General features: G+C 38.4%; 2 protein-coding genes across 8 annotated transcripts in view; one reads left to right on the top strand and one right to left on the bottom strand.

Moving 5' to 3' along the window:
* The window catches only part of Mtrex (Mtr4 exosome RNA helicase), a 100,041-nt gene extending 88,175 nt beyond the window's left edge, over positions 1 to 11,866 (top strand). Inside the window, exons 26-27 of one of the 2 annotated variants that reach the window (XM_015497298.2) lie at positions 9,643 to 9,747; positions 10,990 to 11,866. In XM_015497298.2, coding sequence (XP_015352784.1) covers positions 9,643 to 9,747; positions 10,990 to 11,042 — 158 coding nt within the window. In that variant the 3' untranslated portion in view covers positions 11,043 to 11,866. The remainder of the gene's footprint in view (positions 1 to 9,642; positions 9,748 to 10,989) is intronic. The other variant, XM_048800036.1, reaches the window with a different exon arrangement.
* Plpp1 (phospholipid phosphatase 1) overlaps positions 11,212 to 24,403 on the bottom strand; it is a 56,603-nt gene continuing 43,411 nt past the window's right edge. For all 6 annotated transcript variants that reach the window (XM_015497299.2, XM_048800040.1, XM_048800041.1 and 3 more), the window contains 3 exons: positions 22,106 to 22,163; positions 12,068 to 12,244; positions 11,212 to 11,618 (listed from right to left, as the gene is read on the bottom strand). In XM_015497299.2, coding sequence (XP_015352785.1) covers positions 11,490 to 11,618; positions 12,068 to 12,244; positions 22,106 to 22,163 — 364 coding nt within the window. In that variant the 3' untranslated portion in view covers positions 11,212 to 11,489. The remainder of the gene's footprint in view (positions 11,619 to 12,067; positions 12,245 to 22,105; positions 22,164 to 24,403) is intronic.

Here is a 24,403-nt window from a genome sequence, read left to right as displayed (position 1 = left end):
TCCATCATAGTGTTTCTCTCTTCTTAATTTTTATCATGTTATTTAGTTCTTCTATTTCAAAATAAGCATTCTCTCATCTTTTTAATTTATTTATTTATTTTTGAGAGAGAGAGAATTTTAATATTTATTTTTTAGTTTTTTTCAGCGGACACAACATCGTTGTTTGTATGTGGTGCTGAGGATCGAACCCCAGCCGCGCACGCATGCCAGATGAGCACGCTACCGCTTGAGCCACATCCCCAGCCCACATTCTCTCATCTTGTTATTTTACATTTTTATATGATGGGGAAAATATTATAATCAAAGCTCTAGCTCATAGTGTAGTGTGTCTTTCTTTTTAATGTCATAAAATAGTTGCATTGGAATTTTTTAATGTGCTATGTTCAAAACATATTTGTTCCTGATAAGATTCTTAATTTTTTTTTTACATAAAATTGCCTGATTTATATTCTGAGCCTCGGAAGTAGTTACACATATTCTTCAACCATTAACTGGGGCTAGTTAACACTGTAATGATTAAGAACATGTGTTTTGAAATGTCTGATGCTAGCGAACCATTTATAATGGTATTCAGTTCAGGAATTTTGAAGACTATATTTAAAACTACTCTGTCCCCCTAAGAAAGGATAGAACATAATTGTTTCTTATTTTTATTAGCTGAATTTAAACATAATATTTTTGTGGGCTGACGCCTAGGGTTTCAATCTTGCCAACCTTGTAGTGGATCTAAAACACCAGCTATTACTACTTCCTGACTATGCATAAACAATATTATATTTTTAATTGTGCATGAAGGATGAAAAAGGAAGTTGCTTTGCGTTGAGCATTCATCATTAGGAAAGCTTCTGTGATGAGTTATCTCTTGAAATTATTCACTCTACTCCTGCCCTCCTGCCTCCTGTGGATTATTTATTTATTTATTTAGTTAGTTAGTTAGTTTTAGGTGGACACAATATCTTTATTTTATTTTTATGTGGTGTTGAGGATCGAACCCAGTGCCTCACGCATGCCAGGCAGGCGTGCTACCACTTGAGCCACATCCCCAGCCCGCCTCCTGTGGATTTTTAAAGCAAAACCTTTGTAGTGCACTGCCCAACTCTGTTGCCACATGTTCTTTATATTTCCTTTCCTAGGACAGAGTACCTCAGTGTGGTAAAAAATTTTCCAATGAATTTGGGTTTTTTGGTACTTCTGCTAATAATAGAATAATAGTTTATTAACATGTTTGTGTTTAAATTTTGGTACATTTTGAGTGCCAAGTGAATTAGTAATTAGTATCTGATACTTGTTCCTTTGATGACTAATTCAGAGACCTTACTGGGGATCAGGTACTGTGCTGAGTTCAGTGTGTGAAGCAACATCTCTGCCCTCAAGATAGGGTTCAGCCTAAGCTGGGATTTAGTGGTAAGTAGTTCCAGGTTATAGTTGTGATCCTAACCTCAGGCCAAAGTAGATGGGAATATTAAATTAGGGCATGAACTGTAGGTAACCAGTTTAGGGATGCCAAAAAACTGAAGGTAGAAATATTGTCTAGAGAAATTTGCTGCTTTCTATCCTTAATGAGTATGATACTGTTTTGTGTGTGAACTAAGTAACCCTGATGTTTATAAAATGTCATGAAAAGTAGTGATTCATGCTACAATATGGATGAACCTTGAACACATTAAGCTTGAGTGAAAGAAAGCAGATACAAGGGTTGCACATTGTATGATTTCATTCATATGAAATGTCCAGAGTAGACAGATTCATAGACAAAGCAGATTAGTGGTTGCCAGGGGGTGTGAGAAGAGAATTGGGTGTGACAACTTGCGGAGAGATAAAATACTCTAAAATTAGGTAGTGATGCTTGTTACACAACTGTGAATATACTAATAACCACTGAATTGTACCCTTACTTAAAGAGTGATCTTATAGAAATTAGTTCTTCCAGAACAGTGATGTGAACATGAATCTGGAAAAGGTCAGTAACACTTTAACAGGTTTAAATGGTGAATTTTATGTTATGTATTTTATCACTGTTTGAAAAAGGGGGAAAAAAAAACAAGGACTAGGAAGAATTTGATTTCTGCTCTTGCAGGATCAGAAAAAAAAAAGATTTGTAGCAAACCAATAGTAGGTTAGTGTTTATCAGCTTCAGATAGCATGGGAATCAGATGGCTTTGAAGCTTTTATCTTGCACCCAGTCTGGCTGTTCCTATTTGATGAGGCAGGATGACTTTCAAAACTGGGAGTGATAAGTATTGGGTTACAGAGAATTGTAGTAGGTAGGAAAGATTCTAGGGAATTTAATACCTAACAGTAGTCTTCACTAATCCCTTTGGGGAACAACCTCTATTCTAGGCAGCTGCAAACAGGTTTATGTTTACACATACACTGTGATTTGTTGATGAGACTGTGGGCAAACAGCCAGACCCACTGCATGTGTCATGCCGTACTAGTGGCCTCGTTTTCTTAATTGCTCTGTAATCCAAAACTGTGTCAAATCTAAATTTTCCAGCATTTGAAGTGTTTACAAAGTGTGATATGAAAGTACACTCCTCTGTACTTTATCTTAATAATTTATTTTGTATGGTGTAGCCTCTGGAAACTTCAGCAGATAGTAGTTAAAGTGAGTTACTTAAATGTGTAGAAATATTAAAACAATATCAGATTGTGTTTCCTATCTTTTTGTGTAGGTAATACGATAATTATCTCCTCTATTCAAACCCCCTGCCCTATGTCTAGATATACAGAAGCTTCTGCAACTGGATTCCCTCTTTCATTCCAAGATAGCATTGGAGCCCAGTATTCAAAGCATCTGAAAACAAATAACTAGTCAACATCTATTGATTTGTGTCAACATTTGTTAAGCACTTGACATACGTTATTTCCTTCACAAATTAGGGACCATTATCTCTGCCTTACAAATTAGTAAATTGAAGCTTTTCATAGGTTAGTTAATGGAAGACATTTGGAAGGAAATATAATCATTTACTTTGGAGAAATGTTGAGTTTGAAGTTCCTGTGATATATCTAGGTAATCAACTCTTGTCAGTAATTTCTAACTACAGTGGCATTGTTGGGTTTTGTAGGGTTTTGGTTTTTTTAATAACTGTGGCCTACTTTTAAAGATTTAATGAGTAGCTTTCATTTATTTAGGTTAAAAGTGATACAGCAAAAACATGAGTGATATTCTGATGATTCAGGTTTGTACCTACTACTTTTAAAAGATAATATTGAGGGTCTACAAGGAGTTAGCTTCACACACACACACACACACACACACACACACACACATCACAAACCATCCAGAACCATATGATAGAAACAGACTCATCAACTCTTCCTATTGATATTTGAATTAATAGTATCAAAATTTTATGGGCAGTTAGGTGGGGAGCCTGTGTGTCTCTATTCTCTGCCTTCACAACTGCCACCTTGTATAAGGACACACCAATAGAGGGGTGAATAAGAGCTGATTGAAGAGATGAAGGTGCTGTCCATTCATTGAGCCAGGAATTTACCAATGAAGCTAGAGATTGCTGCCTTCTAGTTGAGCAATAGTTAGTGGCCATCCTGGCTGCCTCCTGTTTCCAGAGTGTATGCTTAACTTTTTAACCCTTATTTGTGAAAATGGTTGCATATATTTACTTCATGGTTTTGCTTTCAGTTCCATTTCACATTGTTATAACCTGAAGGTGCTTTGTGCATCCTCCCTGTCTCACCATAGGCAGCCATCCTTCAGATGCCATTAAGACCTGCTTAAACATTTTTTCTTTTAGATCCTCATTCTAAAGGACCTCCGTCAGGTTCACAGCAAAAACCCAGTACCATCAGCTTTTACACATTCCCAGCTTGTAAAAATCCGAGATTCTTCCTTGAACTCTTTCATAGCTCCAAGGTTGAAAGACAAGCTATTTCTGTAAAGAGTACACACCCTTTCTCCACCATTTCAGATTGGAGGATTTGTGTGGAGGGGCAGAGTCAGTAGTCTTCTAGATCTAAAACTGTTGACCTGGACTTGAAAGGTACTGACTCCCTCTTATGTTTCTCACCTCCAGAATAGTAGCAGCAATGTTAGGAGTGGCTAGTGACACAGTCATATCTACCTAGAAACAGTGTCTTCTGTGAAATTACTGTTTTCTCCATTAAAGGTTTCTAGTAAAGAAACAGCATACCTTATCATTAATCTGTTCTTCTAACTTTCAAAATCTTGAAATACCGTATAAGTGTCAATATGAGTTGCTTCAATATAACAATGGAAACTAGAGGTGACTGTCATATACGCACTGATTTCTTTAGAGGCTGCTAAGGAGAGGACCCAGTCACTCTGTTTAGATTAGAGAACCTTTCCATTAGTTCCCTTTTTCCAGCCATGGAGGTAGAATTAGGAAGTAACTGGAATTCTTGTTCTTTTCCTCATACATCACCAACCTGGATCAATTGGGTAACTTACTTCCTCTGTTACTGTTCTTCTGCAGAAATGTTCTACTGCAGAAATAGTAAGCTGTTTGGCTTGGTGCCACCAAAGTCCTAGTCTGTAATCTTAGTAGTACAGACCTTCCTAGTCATAGTAGCAGTAGTAGAAGATGATCGTTATTGAGCACCATCTGTGTGCTGAGCACTTTGTACTTCATTTAGTCGTTCCCATAACTTGTTAGTGCCATTTAGTGAGTACAGTCACTCAGGTGATAGATGGTACCACTGAAATGCACTCTCGGGTCTATCTACTGCCAGAGACTGTCCCCTCCATGCAGGACTTTCTGGGCTTCCTCTGTCACTTTCCTTAGAGGAAACTCCAGATCCTCACTGCTTTCCTTGAACATCAGCCTTAACTCTGCCCCAACTTTCCCTTTGATCACTTCTGTTCCAGAAGAAAGAAGAAGCCATTAGATCTGACTTACCTAGAAATTCACCTGCATATATCCCTGTCCTTAATCTTATCTTCCTCAGAGGAAACCCACCTGTTTCTCTGAATCCTATAGCCTTCTTCCACACTTCTTGCCAGTCTCCTCAGTCTTGAATCACATCCATTCTGCTGCAGCTGTTTTAGCATATAAATCTGCTTTAATAATCCATACCATCCTCTAGCTACCAAGGTAACAGTGGTTAAGAACAGAAATCCTGAGCTTAAATCCTACCCATTCATTAGATTAAGATCCTGGGCAAGTTTACTTAAGTGTGCATCAGTTTCTTTGGGGAGGATAATTGCTCTTACCTTATTGTGAGAATAACACAATATGTATAGAATCTTATGCACAGTGCCTGTCACATAGCACTTAATAAATATTAGCTGCTGATACCATTTTTTAGATTTGTTATCTTTCTCATTTCAGTCCTTCATTCCTCTTATAGCCAGTCTCTTGGTAAGAGTAGTCAGTTGCCTGCTTCCTATTTCCTTAATCTGCAGTAATCTGGTTCCCTATTTCACTTAAATTATTACACTGTTTGGTTGCCAGAAGGTATACCCTTTGTCTGACTAGATCTTACCTACCATTTTTTATTACTCCCTAGTTCTTGAAACCTGTTAGATAAATGTAAATTCTTTGGCATGACCTAGCAGTCAAAATTTTTACTAAAATCGAGTTGTTTTAAATATATAAACTGAATTTAATTATGTTAAAATTTATAAATGTAATATAATATACTTACTAGAGAAAATTGTAGAAAATCCAGATAAATCCTTCCTATGTGGGTTATCATCATTTAAATCTTTTTTGCAATACTAAGGACTGAACCCAGGAGTACTCTACCACTGACCTACATCCTTAGCCATTTTATTTATTTTTATTTTGAAACAGGTTCTCACTAAGTTGCCTAGGCTGTCCTCAAACTTTGGATCCTGCCTCATCTTCCAGACTACCTGGGATTGTAGGAATTTGCCACCACACCCAGTTTGGGCATTTAAATCTTACTGTCTGGATTCCACCCTGTATTGTGGCTCTTACCTTGATCAAGTTATGTATGTAACTTCTCTGAGCATTTCCTTTTCCCTTTTTGTAAAATAGGGATAACAACAGTACTTATCTCACAGAATTGTGAGGATCAAATAAGAGAACATTCAGAGTACAGACTTGGCACAAAATAAGTACTTAGAAAATGTTGGATAGTACCAACATTTCTCAAAACATATTTACCTTTCCTGATGCCTTAATATCTTTATAAACATTTATTACTCTCAGCCAGGCACTGTGGGGCACGCCTGGCTGAGAGTAATAGATGCAATAATCCCATTGACTCCGAAGGCTGAGGCAGGAGGATCACAACCTCAAGGCAAGCCTTAGCAACTTAGTGAGACACTATTTCAAAACAAAACAGAACAAACAAACAAAAACCATAAAGGGGGTGGTTTTATTTGGGATGTAGCTAAGTGATAAAGCACCCTGGGGTTTAGTCCCCAGTACCACAAAAAAAATGTTAGAAAATCTTCTAACATAGGAAAACCTTCTAGGTTATTGTAAGATGTGAATGTATGTGGAGGTGATATACCACTCTTGACCCTAGTGTTTGATGGCTGGATTTTATGGAATTAGTGTCTTTTTTGTTACTACTTTTTGCTTTTGTCTCTCATTTAGTGAGCTTTCCCCTGATAGAAGCCTAATAATTTTACAAAATTGTATAGTAGAAACAGGCTGAAATTGAGAGCTTATTTGGGGCTCACAGTTTCAGAGGTCTCAGTCCGCAGATGGCCAACTCCACTATTCTGGGCCCCAAGGTGAGGCAGAACGTCATGGCAGAAGGATGTGGTGGAGGAAAGTAGTTCAGAACATAGCACCAGGGAGCAGGGGTGGGGTGGATGGGGGGAGCACTCTGCTCACCAAGGACAAAATATATACTTCAAAGGCACACCCTACCTGTCTAAAGTTATTACCCAGTTAATCCATTAGTTCAATTACATTAATATGTAGATTAGGTTAAGGTTTCCCCTAACCCACACATTTCACCTCTGAACTTTCTTGCATTGTCTCACATGAGCTTTGGGGAACACATCATATCTAAGCCAAAACAAGGACCTTATGCTGCTCTCTCTTCTACTTCTCATTTGTAAGATAAAAATACAATTTATTTATTTTTTTCTTATTTGTGATCATGCAGATTGAACGAGGGCCTTATGCATGCTAGGCAGAGTGATCTACCACTGAGCTATATCCAAGTCCCAGTTATTAAGATTTAAGAGGGTACTCTCTGGTCCCTTTGGGTTTTGTCTCACTTAAGAGACAAATTCTTTAAAAAGGGCAAACTCTAAAGGAATGTAAAGTTACAGTAAGGCTCTTTAGCCAAAATATTAAAAGTCCATAGATTTTTTTTATCCTTCTATCCTCGTATCAAAAGGTCTACAAGTGGTCCACACAGTTCCCGGAAAAAACTTCCAGCACTACATTGTTCTTGTCAGGTCTTTTGGCCTTAGCAACACAAAGCTGACTGAAACAGGCCTAGATGACAAAGCTATTACTTAGCAACAGAATCTGAATCCAGGTTTCTATGTAGTCATCTTTTCTTTAAACCCCAGCTCACTTCTTTGAAGCAGAGCTAACATGGATGACATCATACATGTAGAAAATGTATTTCAAGTGAAATAAGCCACTGGATTGGATAATATGAACTAATAGGTGATTTGGCAAAGACATACTATTAGTTGTCTTTCTAAACACTACATCCTATTATATTTATTACTAAGCTCGCTTGACATTCATGGATACTTATTATCCATAATGCTAGACTTTTTTTACATGAACTTTTATATAGAATAACTAACCATAATAAACTGTGACTTTATTTAAATCAGTTTCACAGGGGCTGGGGATATGGCTCAAGCGGTAGCATGCTCACCTGGCATGCACGGGGCGCTGGGTTCGATCCTCAGCACCACATAAAAATAAAATAAAGATGTTGTGTCCACCAAAAACTAATCAATCAATCAATCAATCAGTTTCACAGCAATAAACTGAAGCAGGGATAAGTTACATACCTTCCCATTGTCCCAGCTAGGGTCTAGGGTAAGTAGTATACAAGCCTGTCAGTTCCTTAGCAGAGCTAGTGCCCATGTCCTCCTTATAGCATCCAAACTTGCATAAATGGAATATAGATATATAATTTTAATAGTTGCATAAGTTTTCAGTCTCTTAGTGCTGGACATGTAGGAAACTTTTAAATTTTTGCTGTTTCAAACCATGAAGCCTCAAACATAGTTTTGCACACTTATGCCCTTAAAGCAGAATTAATATTTCAGAAGAGCTTTGCATTAAGTATTGAAACACCATATTCTCTGTGTTTTCATTCTCCTAAATGAGTTGAATTGTCTCATCTGTTCTTCCCCTCTTGTGCATATTGCAACATAATGTGAGGGGCATTAAAAGGTAAAAAGGAAACTTCAAGGGCTGGGGCTGTAGCTCAGTGGTTGATCACTTGCCTCACACGTGTGAGGCACTGGGTTCGACCCTTGGCACCACATAAAAATAAATAAAGGTCTTGTGTCCATCTACAACTAAAAAAATATTTAAAAAGAAAAAAAGGAAACTTCAACATCAAGCAGTGATTTCGAGAACTTGATAAGTGCTAATGAATTATTCTAGTGTTGCAAGTAGTTAAAATGTTATTCACTGTTCCTACAGCTTGAGGTTTTTTTTTTTTTTTTAACTTTTATTTTTATGTGGTGCTGAGGATCAAACCCAGTACCTCACATGTGCTAGGCAAGCACTATACCAACTGAACTATAGCCTCAGCCCCCTACAGCTTGAGTTTTGATAACCAATATTCCCAATGTATTTCAGATATTAAAAGCGAAATCTGACAATTCTTGGTTCAGGCAGGTGGCACTGGAAAAAGTGATCCCAGACCCCTTCTACAAGTCTGACAGAAGTGAAACTGTTTATAGCTTAAGTGTTTTGTTGTTGCTGGATTTGGTTTTGTTTTTGGTACTGGAGATTGAATCTAGGGCACTAACCACTGAACCATATCCCCAGTCCTTTATTTTTTTTAAATTTGAGACAGGGTCTCCCTAAGTTGCTGAGGCTGGCTTTAAGCCTGGAATCCTCAGCCTCTTGAGTCTGGGATTACATGTGTGCACAACCATCCCAGCTTAAGCTTTGATATGAGCATTTATTTCACTCAGTCAAGATACGTAGCAAAAAGCTTATCTCTTTGTGCTTCCATGAGGACATACTGTGAAGAAAGTACTGATGAAACCTACTAAGGTCAAAAAGAAAGACCTTTCAAACACCTTGTCTAATCCTGTTACCTTCTCTCCACAAGATAGTAGGCATGGTATTCAGGTGCCTCAGTAGGTTATACCCAGGGTTTCTAATAGCTACAATTCCCTTGCCACCACCTGACATCTCCTCATTCATTGTCATGTTTGCTAACCTTCCCCAGAGTTGTTCTCTCCTTCTCCCAGGGCATTTTGTTTACCTGCTTCTAAACAAGTGTTACCATTTTATTAATCTGTCTCTTTACCATTAATCAAAGGTGGGAATTAAACCTTTCTTCTTTGTAGTCTTCCTCACATCTAGCTGGCAATTAGTCAAGTTTCCTAGCTTATTTATTTTGCAGAAAGTGCCCCAAAGTACTAGTTAATCCTTGCAGGTTCTTATGCCTTGCCTCTTAACAAAAATTCTGCTGTTCCTGATTATATCCATTTTACAAGTGATTTGTTTTTCCATCCAGGCAGCATAATTCGTTGTATGAGGCGCCTGGAAGAATTGCTTCGACAGATGTGTCAGGCAGCAAAAGCCATTGGAAATACTGAGCTGGAAAATAAATTTGCAGAAGGTCAGTATCCAGTTCATAAGCTTTTTCTAATAATTTAGGTAATTTTGAAGTGCTTTTTGTTAGATTGCCCTGGAGCACCAACTAATAGTGTTTCCATAAAATTTTAAAGGATTTATATGGTAAAGTTTGACTATATTTGTGTGTGTGTATATATAAAACTATGTGTATATACACACACATACTCATTTACATGCATTTTTTTGGTGCATTTACTATGTGCCAGGTATATTTTAAGCACTAGGAGATATAGTAGTGAACAAAGATAGAAATCCCTGCCTTCCTAGACCTTTCCATTCTGGTGTGGGAGAGATGGACAGTAGAGTCAACAATTAAAATATATCAGATGGTCATAATCTACTGGAAAAGAAAAGAATTGGAGGACGGATGAGATGACCCAGAGTGACATTAAAGGCTCGTTATAATACTTGCTATGTTTAAGTAATAGCAAGAGGTTAGTGTGGCTGGTACAGTGAGCAGGGAGTAAAAATAGGGTTGGAAGGAGAAAAATAACGATTGTGTAGCTCCCAGCTCTGGTATTTTTACTGGATTTGAAGCACTGGGGTGGTGTGCTTTAACTGGGATTTTGTAATAATTCTCCTTGAGTCTGTAGGATAGCAGGGTGGGAACAGGAAGACCATATCAGGAAAGGCTGGCTTGGTAGGGGAGCCATATGAATCATGACCAAGAAAAGGCCATGAACTTAACACATCAAAGAATGGCAGCCATGTTGTTACTCCTAGTCGATTTCTGCAAATAACTTTGGTGTTGAAAGAAAAGGTTTGTAAAAACTGGCTTAAGTTTCCACATGGATAGGGCCGGGCTCATTTAATCACTTTTTACAAATGAAGATTCTGAAAGCAGTATATTTCTATTTGTCCTACCTTAGTCCAGAAAGAATTTCACATGGTAACTGAATGTCTTTGGATGTGTAGGGTGAAGATTCCTGGTTTTGGATCAACTTCCTTTGACCTCTTAGTCCTTTCTGAAATGTCTTTAAGCATCCCCTCCCCCACTCCCCCAAATACACATAGGCTGGTTCCTCAGGTTTCTACCATATAGGTAGCTGTGAACTATACCGTATAGGTATCTTTTAGACTAGCAAGATTATGTTTACTTTCTGGGTTGCTCTCTCACCAATTTAATCTGGATATTGTACTGTCATTAAAATCGTCAGTAAATTAGAAAGAAGTTTTGTGTTTTGTGGTCTTGAAAGTTTTAACCTTTTCTTTTCTCTTCTCTTAGGAATCACCAAAATCAAGAGAGATATTGTGTTTGCTGCTAGCCTCTACTTATAAGGAGCTTAAAGAATGTAATTTTAAAGATTATTTACCACCTGTCTGATTATAGTTGACTACAAATGCTTAAAAGTGTTGATGTAATTCTTCCATCTCAACAGTTGTCCTCAAACATTTTAATATATATTTAAATCAAACATTCTAAGAAAGCATATTACATACACATGTGTACATAAGCATTACTTTTTTAATAAAAATTGTACAGGTGGGGCATTGTTTTAGTGGAAGGCTTGAAATTTTTTTAATGAACTTAGAGCTATTGGGTAATCATTTTGTTAAATGGAACTATATACACAGATAAAGTGGGCATCGAAGAGGTATAGCAGCAGTAGCAGCAGTCCCTTAAAGGCCTGTACACTGGGAAGAAAGATGCATCCTCATGCCTTCTGGTTGCAATCATTTTCCTTTAGAAAGTAGGCCAGCTTCATCTGGGTGACCTGCCACCCTTCAAGGTTGGTGATTGTTCCCAAAGTGATTTCCTGTTGGTGTTTCATTCAAAGTTGTATGAGAGTCCTCCTGTTTTCTTTCTTTAAAAGGAGAATTCCTCTCCTTGAAGAAATCTGATACATATACAGCCTACAGAGAGAACAGGTTATACTTTATACCAAGCTGCAGGAAGCAATTTGCAGAGATAAATATAAACAAAAGGATATTCATCAGATGGTATACATTCAAGGGGAACATTGTTATGCCTTTGGCAAATAGTTTCATTCTACAAATACTTAGTGAATTAGTCTTCATGTAAATTAATTGTTTTAATTCATACCAAAAAGAAAACTGGTTTATAGCCAGAGGCTTTTACAATAAAAATTCTAAGATTTGTATGACTTTTGCAAAGAGTTACTAATTTTTACCTGCTGTCTATCCTATCATGACTTAACACCACTGGGGTTCTTGCCCACTAGGAGTTACTGAGCCACACTCCACCTGTTATAGTTTTTTCAGTGAGGAATTTCTTTTGTCTATTTATATATCCAAATTAACTTAGCAGTATCAAAATGTAGTCTGCTGCCCTGTATACTTACAACTAATATTGCAACCACCGCTCCTTGAATGAGTCCAGTCAACACATCACTCCAGTGGTGTTTGTAATCAGAAACTCGAGAAAGGCCCACATAAATGGATACAGCAACAAGACCAAATTGCAGTGTGGGACGTAAGAGTCTTGCCCAATCTCCCTTCATCCTGGCTTGAAGATAAATCTGGTAGGAAAGAAAACAAAATATTTAACATGCCAACTAAAAATTGTACTTGATTATCACAACATCTCTAAAGATGTGGCATTTAAAATGATTATCAAAATTACATATGGAATAAGACTTCAGGCAAACATTCTTGTACTCATTAATACCTAAAAATTCTTTGAAACAAAAACTATTCTTATGCCAATAACTTGTGTTTAGAAGAATTTATAGCCTATTTAGCTACACTATCCTTCAAATGGGAAATAAGGCAAGAGTTGTTTATGACTTTTAAGACAGGATCTCAGGGCACCTTTTCCCCTTATAGTTGGGCTTGTAATTCTAATGGGCAAAGGCAATGCTGTTATTAGTTCTGAATCTTGGGATAAACCACTAGCATTTCTGTGCACACCTTGCCCTTGCCCTGGGCCAGACTACTATGTTTTCTGTCTGGCCTCTCTGGGCATAATTTACCACTTTAATTGAGAGCTCTGCTAGCCTCAAACCATATCACAGGGCAAAGAAGACTAAATCATCTGTATAAGTAAATATGATAATCTTCCCAGATAAGTAATGCAGGGTGTGATTTAGTCATGATCCAGCAAAGGAATATTTTCTTTCAGTAGCACCCAGTGTACACCTCTTAGACCTCTTGAGACCTCCTTTCCCATATCTGCCTGCCTTTGACTTTGGTTGCATCAGTATCTAAAGAAATTAATACAGAAAGAACTCTAGTGAATCTGCTCTCATTTAGAAGAAAAAAAAACTTCATTTAAAAAATTCTGTTCAATAGTTTATTGATTCACTAAATGCTTTCCTCAGAAAACAATTTACATGGCTCTGTTCACTGATGCTGCCTGTTCGATACATAAATCCATTCCCCATTTCTTGGGCACTGCTTTGGGTGTTCAGTTCTCAACACTGGCAAAGACCCAGAGGTCTAATTTTATCAAGTGTATACTATAAACATCTGGTACGCTTGAGCCTAACTCATTAGCTAATGTAAGTGTTACTACTGGCTTTCTACAGAGCCTCACCTCCCATCTTTAAATGATTAAAATTCAAACTGAAATAAGTAGTAAGAAGATTCATCTAAAGATTTTGAAAAACGTCATTTTATGGAAAAAAGTTCCTTGACTGTAGCTAAAAGCCATGTTTTGGATATTAACTGTCAGAAAGTTAAGCTGTCACCAATAAGGCATTCAGACAATAAAACACCCTGGAATTACACTTATCAATACAAACATCTTACCAGTATCCATCTCTGCTAAAAACAAGGCAAGAAAACAACTCTAAAATGGGCTTAAGCTTGTCCCATTTTGTACTTTCTACCTAAGGGAAAACAAGAGACAGGCATTTTGAGATCTTTACTGAGGATTCCAAAAATCCCTCTAAACAATATTTTCCTTCCAATGAATCCTGACTTTGACTCTTAAGTATCGTGGAGACATATGTTAACTGTTATTTTGCCCAAACTGCTTCACTAACATCCCAGGGGAAAGAATAATTCACTATGGATCAATAATCAAATAAGCTCCAAAACATTTGAGGTGAAACCTTTACCCTAAAGTAGCTGATTTTTCTCCTTATAAATCTACGTTAAGTGTAGCTGTTTCCCCATCAGTCAAACATTAACTGTGGACCCAGAAATTATTTCACTCTGAGGAGATTTTCACATCTCCCAATTAGGGTTCTAACCTTAGATTCTAGATTCTGGCTCCTCTAGTGACCAGGGGCCATCACTTGAGTGCACTGTATGGACACAATAACTATTTGTGCACTGTGTAACCTGGCCAGGGCACTCAGTATAAGCCTGCAAAAAAGGCAGGCACATGGTAGAGCCCTTTTCTTCCCTGTGAAGATCCTTATATTTCAGTTGAGCTTGAGGAAATAACATCAGGAGTTTCCTAGACCAACTTATTATTATAATAACTCCAGACACTTCTCCCCTCTGGACCAAAAGTCTCCTATACAGCACACAGTGATAGTGGCTCCACTTCTTAACCATTTTTGGGGGGCTATAGTGCAAACCTTAAGATCCCAGCCTCTACAGACAATATGCATATGGCTTTCTCTGCCACTTACTTTCCAAAATTGTTCCCTTTTGCCTACCATGATACTTCCCATTCCTTGAATTTATAACTTTTTTATAAAGTTATGACTTTAAAAATTCTACTCCTTGCCTTTGGGGTTTCTTGACACAGGAAATGAAAGTCTGTGGTCAGTCTGCTATTTTTGTCCTGAAGTTCCCAAACACATCACACTAGTGCTTCCTCCCCAGAGTAAAGAACATGACTACTAACAAGCGGCCAGACCATAGGCGTGCTTTGGATGCCGATAGTGTCATTCTACGTTGCCGGTGATTTGGGGCAAAGCAAGTACCAGTATGACTCCTTTAAAAGGAAGTCTCCATTCCTCCATATTTCCCCAACTGCTACAAAGAAACTGAAAGTCTGAAGCTTCTCAGCACTCTTAGCTCTCAGAACTAGAAAGAGGGACAGAGCTCATGCTTTAAATGTCTAACAATAAAATGATGCACTAGGTCCCTGATTTGCAAATTCATTGCTTCCCCCCTTCTCCATGCATGCCATTTGCTAATGATACACACACTGAGCCTATCAAGGGTAAGGCATTTGGTTGCTCACCTCAAGAGCTGTAAGAATTCAGGCCCACAACAGATATTATGTGTGGTCCCAGCCAGGCTCAGCAGCAGTGTCTGTTACTTTCAGATTTCCACACAGGCAGTTGAAGGGGTGAGCCCTATTTGGACACCACCACCCTGCCTTCTCTTCTAGGAAGGCAATGACTAGAAGACTTAAATCAGGCCTCACTCAGATGTCCTGGGCCATTTCTCCCTCAGGACTCCTACTGGAATTATGAAATAGTTCTCTATTTTCAGAAGTTGTAGAAAGGGCACCTAATGGGTAATATAATAGTTTTTTTGCAAACTAAATTTCTGAGGAAGCAAAAAGCTACAGTTAGTTAAGAGAAAGAATGAAGGAGAATGGCAGCCACACTGAAAACTCAAAGTGGCCCTTAAGACACACAGAGAAGGTAGGTCCTATCTTCACTATAAACCCCTTTTAGGAGGTCTGAGTGCTACTTAGAACCAAAAGAAAGTCAATTAAGAGCCTCCCTGGTGTGTGTAACCAAATTTCTGGTTTTTAAATTTTGGATTTCTAGGATTCAAATAATACAGTTTTACTTCTAAGACATAAATTGAGAGGGGAAATGGCCTGTTTATATACCTGGGTTCGAACAGTGAGAAAAACAGAAAATAAAATCCCTTCAGTTGCAAACATACTCAGTGTCCACTGAAGGCATCACTACAAGGTTCACTCCTGGGACTTTTCCTACACACAGTGCAAGGGTGTAACTCCTAGGCCAAATGAGATGGGGACAACTAGAAAGAAAGGGGGATATAGAAGCAACACCCTGCAGTTCTTTAAGGAGGGCTCCTCAGAGGCAAAGGCAATGTGCTGCTGCAGGCTCCAGGCAGCCTGCTGCAGACCAGCAAAGCGAGCAAGGCAGATGGCAAGCAGAATCCACTCATGGCGAGGATGGTGTTTTAACTAGGGCATTCCACAATACTAAAGTCAGAAAGAACTTCCCAGCTGAGGTAAAGAGGCAGTGCTGGAAAAAGAGAGCCTAGTCCAGGAAGCCATGCTGACAGGGATCTAGATTTTAAAGGAGGAAGCAAAGGGAATTAACCCAACAGTTAGCCTGGGACAGGGAGAATGGTTTGGAGAGACTCTCCAGACAGCTGCCCAGACCTTGCTCTGGAAAGAATGATTCCCTCTATTACCTACCCCTGCTCACAAATTTGAACACTGTCCTATTTACAAAAGGAACACCCCCAGCCTTCCACTGCTGACAGGAATAACAACTCTAGGACAACTGGAAAGAGATGTGTGGGTTTCCAGGACACACAGCCAGGCTAAAGAATTATAGCATATACTTCACTAACCTACACACACACACACACACACCATTCTCATCTATACAAATACCTCAGGAGTCTGTGATACACGTGAGTCAACCTCAGGACCTCAGAAGGAAACTGCTGCTAGTTCTCTGGTTTTTTTTTTTCTCCTCTTTATCCCTTTATGAGGAGAAATTCGTGTGAACCCTTCCAGACTGTGACTCTTAAGAAAGAGCTCAGCAAAAACAAGTAGTACCACTGAGTACACAGCCCAGATTTTTGCTCAAAGAAAGAGCTCAGCAAAAACAAGTAGTACCACTGAGTACACAGCCCAGATTTAGAAAGCAAAACTAGTTTGAGATTGACCTTAGAAATCGACCAGTATCCTCCAACATTGCCCTCAGTAAAACCAGGCATCACTACTGGCCCCTCTGAAAAGGAAGGTTCCAGGTATGGCTTATGCCTCCAAGAAGAGGAAAATGAGCAAAAGTCAGGCTCCTGAGCCACTCTTCCCAGAAGAGGTCCTGGTCAGAAAACCCAGCTGTGGGATCAAGTGTTCTGTCTCCTAGCAAAGTCAAGCTCTCCTCCACATAGCATGCAGACAAGCTGCTCTCTCCACTGAGTTTAAAGAAATAATTAGTTCTTAGCTGGGACATTACTAAAGATTTATACAGGCAATTCTTATTCTTCAGAGGAGTAAGGACAGAAAACATCAATTTGCTCAAAATAACCAGATTTTGTAATCTAGAGGTGTAGGAAGCTGGCATTCCACCAGTAGGTGGCAGATGCTTCACTTCTCTGAAAAGTGCCGAGGCCTTCCTCCTGATCCAAACTGATCAACATTGTGGCTCCTCTTCATGAAGACCCCCAAAGTCACTTAACAAAAGTACACAAAGACCTGGTCAAAGTAAATGGTGCTGATTCCACTGCACAGGGAGGGCTATATTAAAAAAAAAAAAAAAAAGAAAGACGTAGTAGTAGTAGTAGTAGTAGTAGTATACACACTCTTTCCGTTATGTAAACAACATGCATTTTTCCTTTATATAAAAAAAGTGTTTTTAAAATAAAAAAAAAATCAACATCTGTAGCACTACTTGAGTATTCTTTCATTATTTTACTATCATTAAGGGTTATGCGATCTTCATGTTTTTGTTCCCCCAAATTCATATATTGAAATCCTAACCCCCAAGGTGCTAATATTTAGGAGGTGGTGCCTCAGTAGATGATGAGATCATGGGGGAAGACCCCTTGTTATGGGTTTAGTGCTTTTCCTTACAAGGGACCCCTGGCTCTTTTAAGAAAGTTCCCTGGCTACTTCCACAGTGAGGATCCAGTAAAGTTGGCAGCTTACAGGCAAGAGAAAGGTGCTCACCAGAACTTGAGCATGTTAGACCCAGCTCTCAGACCTCCAAACTCCAGAACTCTGAGAAACACACTTCTAGTTTATAAGCCATTTAGTCTATGGTAATTTATTATAGTAGCCCAAACTAAAACATAGGATATAACCATTTTTGGCTAAAATTTCTGAAACAACATTTAACTTCCATTAAAGGGCTAATTATAGCTCACTTAAAATCAATCTGTTGAACTATATATTTTTTGAAGCTGATTAATTTTGATTTTTTCCTCTCCTTGACTAACCTTGTTAATACTTCTTAAAATACTCCATTCTTAAAAATAAGTAGGATTTGTTCCCCTCCCCACTTTTAAACTAGAGTCAAGGAGTCAGCTTACAAGCTAAGAATGGTTTCATATTTTTTTTTTTTTTTTTTAATAAGAATGGCCTGTTGTTTCTTTTAGTACTAAGTTATGCTTTAAAGATATCATGAGTTATTTTTTTTACAGAGAGAGAGAGAGAGAGAAAGAGAATTTTTTAATATTTATTTTTCAGTTTTCGGTGGACACAACATCTTTGTTTGTATGTGGTGCTGAGGATCGAACCCGGGTCGCACGCATGCCAGGCAAGCGTGCTACCACTTGAGCCACATCCCCAGCCCGGTTTCATATTTTTAAAGCATTATTTTGGGGCTGGTGATGTACCTCAGTGGTAGAGCACTTATCTAATATGTGCAAGACCCTGAGTTTGAGGCCCTAGCACCACACACAAACAAAACATTTTTTAAAAGAACAAACAAAAACATTTTTTAAAAGCTTAAATATGTTAACTGATCTTTTACTGAAAACTTTTGTTAATCCCTGAACCAGACTAACAGCATGCTAAACACCAAGAAATAGAACTCTTATCTACTTATTTTTGAAATAAGTCAAGAAAACTAACAACTGTAGCCAGGAGACCACTGTAAGGTAGGCCTCACCTTAGCCTTCTCTGGCTTTGATTTTATCATCTTTGGGATTTATGGAGTTCCTAAATTTAGACTTGAAACCCACCTCAGGCAGGACTTGAGGTGTGTGGGCCATAAATTGTCCATCACATTCCCAATCCTTAGTATTCCATAGTTTGGGAAACATCTTCATCAAATATCAACAGTACTAGGTGGTACAGGGTCAGTGCTAAATGAAGGACAGTACAAATTTTGGGAAAGTGAGTGGTTTGAAAGAGTCAGGAAGTCTTACATAGGTGGGTGGCAGTGTCTAAACACTGGGAGGCTGAATAAGAAACTCTCTGAGCAGGGAGGAGAGTGGCTAGAGCATAGTACAGCTACTAACAGCAGTGATAAAAACAATCTGGAGCTTCAGCCTCAACCGGATGGTACCAGAAACCATTCTTATCCCATTTGCTCCTCTCCTGAATAATCACGTAAATCTGGAATCTCTGACATTCAACCAAATTCAAGGGGGATCACTAAGCCCATGAAGGCCACATGCAAAGCAGCCCTGCCCTGATCTCCAGCCAGCCATGTGCTTTTCACAGACTCCCTGGCACTGTGAAGTGCACAGGATTAGGTTTCCTGCCAGAGCAGAACAATGGCCAGGATATTTAACTTATAAGACAATTTTAACTAGAAGTTCATTCCTGGGTGTCAGGAATTCTTGCAGATTTAAATGACTGTACATCTCCACCCATTCTGGGCCTGACCCATAATGCCAAGATGCCTAGGGAAACAAGATGAGTCACTGCCTTAGGAATTTGGGGGAGAAGAGAGGTTAAATGTTGTATATAAATAGGAAAGCAAGGAGATAGCTGTATATTCAGGGCCAAAATAAAAAATGGGGCCTATATCCTAATCAAGTAAATATTTCCACCATCCAGAGTCAGTGAAATGCAGTGCATGATTACTCTCAGGCCTTGGTCTCTAACAAATCTGGCTTTTTTTTCTCATTATAATTTCATCTAAATGCTCGCACTGACCCAATTACTAAATTGTGGTTGAGGTCATTTTCCCTGTGCATACAGCCCTAAACTGTCTCCTCATATGCTGCTGCATATCCACAGAGCAAGCCTGCCAATTGAGGCTCTCTTTGCACACATTTTATCCTCTCTGCATGAATTTCAGATTTCACAACTCCATACAAGTTTCTGTTTGGATACACAGATTTCACAGATGTTCTGAGAAGGGCCAAGGAAGGAGAGCAGAAAAAATGATAAATGAAATATGCATCAAAATGTTCAAGATTAAAAACAGTGGTCAGTCACCATTTTACTTCAAGATCTGCCTCACCTAACCTTCAAATTAAGTGGGCAAGGGTTCAGATCAAGGAAGCAATCAAATAAGGGCCACCTAGTCAAGAGATGCCCAGAGAGCTCACAGACCTCAGCAGTCCCTTTCCAAGGCCTCTGTTCCCCATCTGTAAAACTGGCAATTGCTCATTTCTATTCTTCATGGAGATTATTAGAAAAAGTCAAAAGTAAAATTAGCATAGCTAGGCATGGTGGCACACACCTATAATCCCTGTGACTCAGAAGGCTGAGGCTTTCAACTCTGAGCCAGGCTGGGCAACTCAACAAAACCCTGTCCCAATTTTTTTTTTTTTTTAATTATAAAGGGCTGGGTATGTAGCTCGATGGTAAGCGCCCCTGGGTTTAACATCCAGTACCATACACAAAAAGGTAAAAACAGTGTTAAATGCAAATCATCATCAATATCAACCAAAACTAGATTCCTAGGTCTCATACAGAAGGACTGAGATGGCAGCACACGTAGGTGAGTGAATAACTAACAAAAGTCACTCTGGCAGACCTAGCTCTGGGGTGGATGCACCCACCCTTAAAATGTCATTCCGTAGAATCACAAATCTATGTTTGGGGGAAAGTTCTCAGGCTCTTAATGGCTCTTACCACTGTCCAGCCTCCACCTTCTCCCCTAGTGCCCCATTTAAAAAGCAAAACATGTTGCTTCCATTTGGAAAGAATGCTGATTTTCCCTAATAAGATAAAAGGGGATGTCAGAATACTATTTGCTATTAACTGCCTTGAAATAAGTCAAATTTTCCATGGCAGGTCTACAGAAACATTTGGGTATGTATCTTTAAAAAAAAAAAAAAAAGCACTAAATTCTGTTGAATTTGTACCTTGTTGCTTTCTCACAAAACTAAATTAACATAGGATGAAAGTTGCACAGTTTCCAGAAATATTGGAAAAGCCAAAACTCTGTAATGGTTTGAGTTGTGTGTTTGAATTTTATATAACACCTGAAATTTACATTCTTTTCATTGTGGGAATTTGGTTTTTTCAAATAAAAGCAAGATTCTAGTAAAGTTAACTTTAAATTCTGAGACCAAATTAACTCTCATCAGTCTATCCTTAATATTACACAGCATGGATTTTTTTTTTTTTTTTTTAGTATTTTTCTTTTAGTTGGACACAATACCTTTATTTTATTTATTTATTTTCATGTGGTGCTGAGGATCAAACTCAGCATCTTACACTTGCCAGGCAAGCACTCTATCACTGAGTCACAACCCCAGGCCCACACAGCATGGATTTTTAATCTAAGTCTTAAATACTTACACAGCACTAAATGTAATCAAAGGAAAAACCAAGGGATCTGCAAATTTGCACAGAATACAACTATATAAAAAACCAGTTACAAAGAAAATTAAGAAAAAAATTATAGTTGATCTATTAAGACAGAAATCTTATCCCTTTCCCCCTAAATGTTGATAATACACTATACAGTTTTATATATATATATATATATATATATACACACACACACACACACACACACACACACATATACACATATATACACATACACATATATTTATATATATATATACACACACACATATATACACATATATACACATACACATATATTTATATATATACACACACACACACATTTATATGTATATGTAGAGAAAGAACATAATAAAATATAAAAATAAATTTAAATTGACTTTTAAAGATCCCCTGAATATGTCCTAGAGTTTGGTCTTCTATTAATTACTCTCCAAAAAAAAACCTTATGTATTAATCTCTAACTTGATAAGCAAACTATGGGTGCATATCTTTTCTAACTCCTCACTGCCAAGCTAGTAAAATGCATCAGCAAACTATGTGCTGCTCAAAAGCCTAGCAGTCAGACTCGGACCTGGAAGTCGAGCAAATGACCACTTCCAGAAGTGGAAGCCTCTCTGGTCCAGTGGAAAGCAGTTTGGGAAATGTTTCAGAATATGAAAGAAAAACAAAACCTGCTCAAACAGAAGCAACAACAGCTGCCCTCACTTACAATAAGCAGGATTCAGCTCACCAGAGCAGGCCCTGGGCATAGCAAAGAGGCTGCTGAACGCCCACAATGAGCAATGGGGAGCCTGCTCCCAATTAGGGTGCCCGGGACTCTGGATCAGTGACCTCTATGAGTACACAGAAGACATCTGTGTGTTCCAGAAAATGTCCCAATGACGGGTATCCCATCAGTTCATTCTTAGCAGGAGACTTAAAGATTTGATGGTCTGTTTGGCTTTTGCCACTTGCAACCCAAGAGCAGACACTTAGGAGAATCAAGCATCCCACGCATCACATCCCCAACCATCAGCAGACATGAGGTACTTACTGCCAGGAACAGCATGCAGTACATGGAGAACGAGGAGTGGCCGGAATAGAAGGACAACCTAGAAGAGAAACAAGAGAGACATTCATTTTTCTCCCTGAGGCAGAGCCTACTTTTGGAGGGCCTGCATATATGCTGGTGGTGAACTCATTTTGTTTTGCAGTTCTTTTCTTTCTTCAGTGCAGAAGATCAAACCCAGGGCCTCGTGTACACTAGACAAGCACTCTACCACTACCTGATCTCATAAATCTCCTTCCCTTCAGAGGGCACAAAGCTCCCTCCTCCTACCTTCAGAAATTAGAAGGATGAGGGTGGAGACGCAATTAAGACAGGAACTGTCAAAGTGTCCAAAGAGGACATGAGGTCAGATTCATATGTGGGATCATTTTATTGAAACCCAAGATGGGTGATGAATCATTGTGACCAAACTCGCCAGGCATTTCTGTAGCTGTTGGAGGAGCGATACTGACAAGCTGTAACTGGCACAAAGGGCTTTGACCTGACTGCATAAAAATCCATATGACTGTGATTTAGGTTTTCCATTTGCAGGGTTTGTACCTGAATAAGGTAATGCCTCCTTTGGGACACTTGGAAGTTTATCCCTTTTCTCTATCCATATTAATAATTTTGTGTTTTAAGTGAACACACATCTTGCCTTAGATTTCCCACAATATGAAATGCTTTTGACATTTATTTTTAAATTGTGCTCTGATCATTCTGTACCAAATGAACATCTTTTAATATTATAATCTATAAACATCTGAGTATCATTTTCCCACCTAAAAATTATAGTGATGGCAAATTTTAATTTTATAGCACTTCTGAAAAAGAAAGATAAAGCTTACTAATATTCAAGATCTAAATCATGCTCTCAAAGAATTACCTACTGATGCAAGAAGACAAGCACACTCCAGATACAACCTACACATGAAAAGATACCCATACAAATAATTATGATGTTTCTCCTGACTGCTTTTCCCCTATACAAAAATAAGAACAAAGGTATTTTACTTATTCAAAAGGAATTTAAAGCCTATGTAGGTTCCTGGGATTCAGAAAGAAAGAGAGACTCCTAAAACCCAAAACAGAGAGTGATGTGTGTAAATCCGGCCACAGAGGATGGGAGAGAAAGTAAAGATTTCTTAAACATATATTGAGAATGATTCTATCAAGAATTTGCTTTTCCCACCCAAAATTTTGATTGTCATATACATTCCTAAGAGAATCTTCTAGTGTCCTGTGCTACCTAGGAATTATATAACTAAACCTGCTAACTGTTCTGGTTTTAATCTAGGTAAAACAGATAAATAAAGCACTGCTTAGCTTTACTGTTTGGCCACACAGAGTGTGTAGAGTACTGTTTGGCCACATAGAATGGGTAGAGCAGAGTTCTGTACATTTTATAGTTAGTTTCAATAAACTGAATAGCCTACATATTAAAAAAGACAATTTTAGGGACTGTCAAGGCCCATCGAGTGAATGTAACTATGATGACAGAAACAGGCTCAAAGTCAAGCCATTTCATTTCACTAAATCCTATACCTTGTACCATGAAATCACAAACTGGAAACTTTAGTAGTTTAAACAGCTCTCAATCCACAACAGAGCAATTTCATAGGATGAAAATGAAATAGTTGAATCAAGAAGTCTGCCCATGACTTCAACAGGGATTAAAAAAAGAAAGAACTACTCATTATCACTTTCTAAATCTTTACACACAGTAACTTATCAAACAGATCATGGTAATATGAACTTTTACTTCTGTTAAAAAGAAAACAGACCCACAGAAGACATAAATTCAAATTATTCATATTCCATACAAATCTAGTTCTACTGGAATCTCAAGGAAATGCATTTGCTCCTACAGATATCTTATCATATCCATAATCCACAAATGAACTAAATATTTGTATGGAGCCTGGTGTGGTGGCGCACACCCATGATCCCAGTGGCTCAGGAGGCTGGGGCAGGAGGAGGCTTGTGAGTTCAAAGCCAGCCTCAGCAACTTAATGAGGCCCTAAGTAACTCAGCAAGATCCTGTCTCTAAATAAAATGTAAGAAAAGGCTAGGGATGTGGCTCAGTGGTTAAGCACCCCTGGGTTCAATCCCCAATGCCTGCCTCCCAAAAAAATTGTATGGGTAAATTAATAAAATCCAAAAATAAGTCCAAATGCTTGTGTCTGCTTCACAGTGATCTCAGCTGAAATGTTTAAGACTTTGTCCCTAGCTAAAGATCCTTCCCTTGGGAATTTTAACCAGTCCCATCTCACTTCATAACTGCCCCAGTGATGAAGAAAAAGT

The sequence above is a fragment of the Marmota marmota genome, unplaced genomic scaffold, assembly GCF_001458135.2.
Source record: "Marmota marmota marmota unplaced genomic scaffold, marMar, whole genome shotgun sequence".
NCBI lineage: Eukaryota > Metazoa > Chordata > Mammalia > Rodentia > Sciuridae > Marmota > Marmota marmota.
Note: the sequence above shows the minus strand (reverse complement) of the source record. Positions and strands in the feature narration are given on the sequence as shown.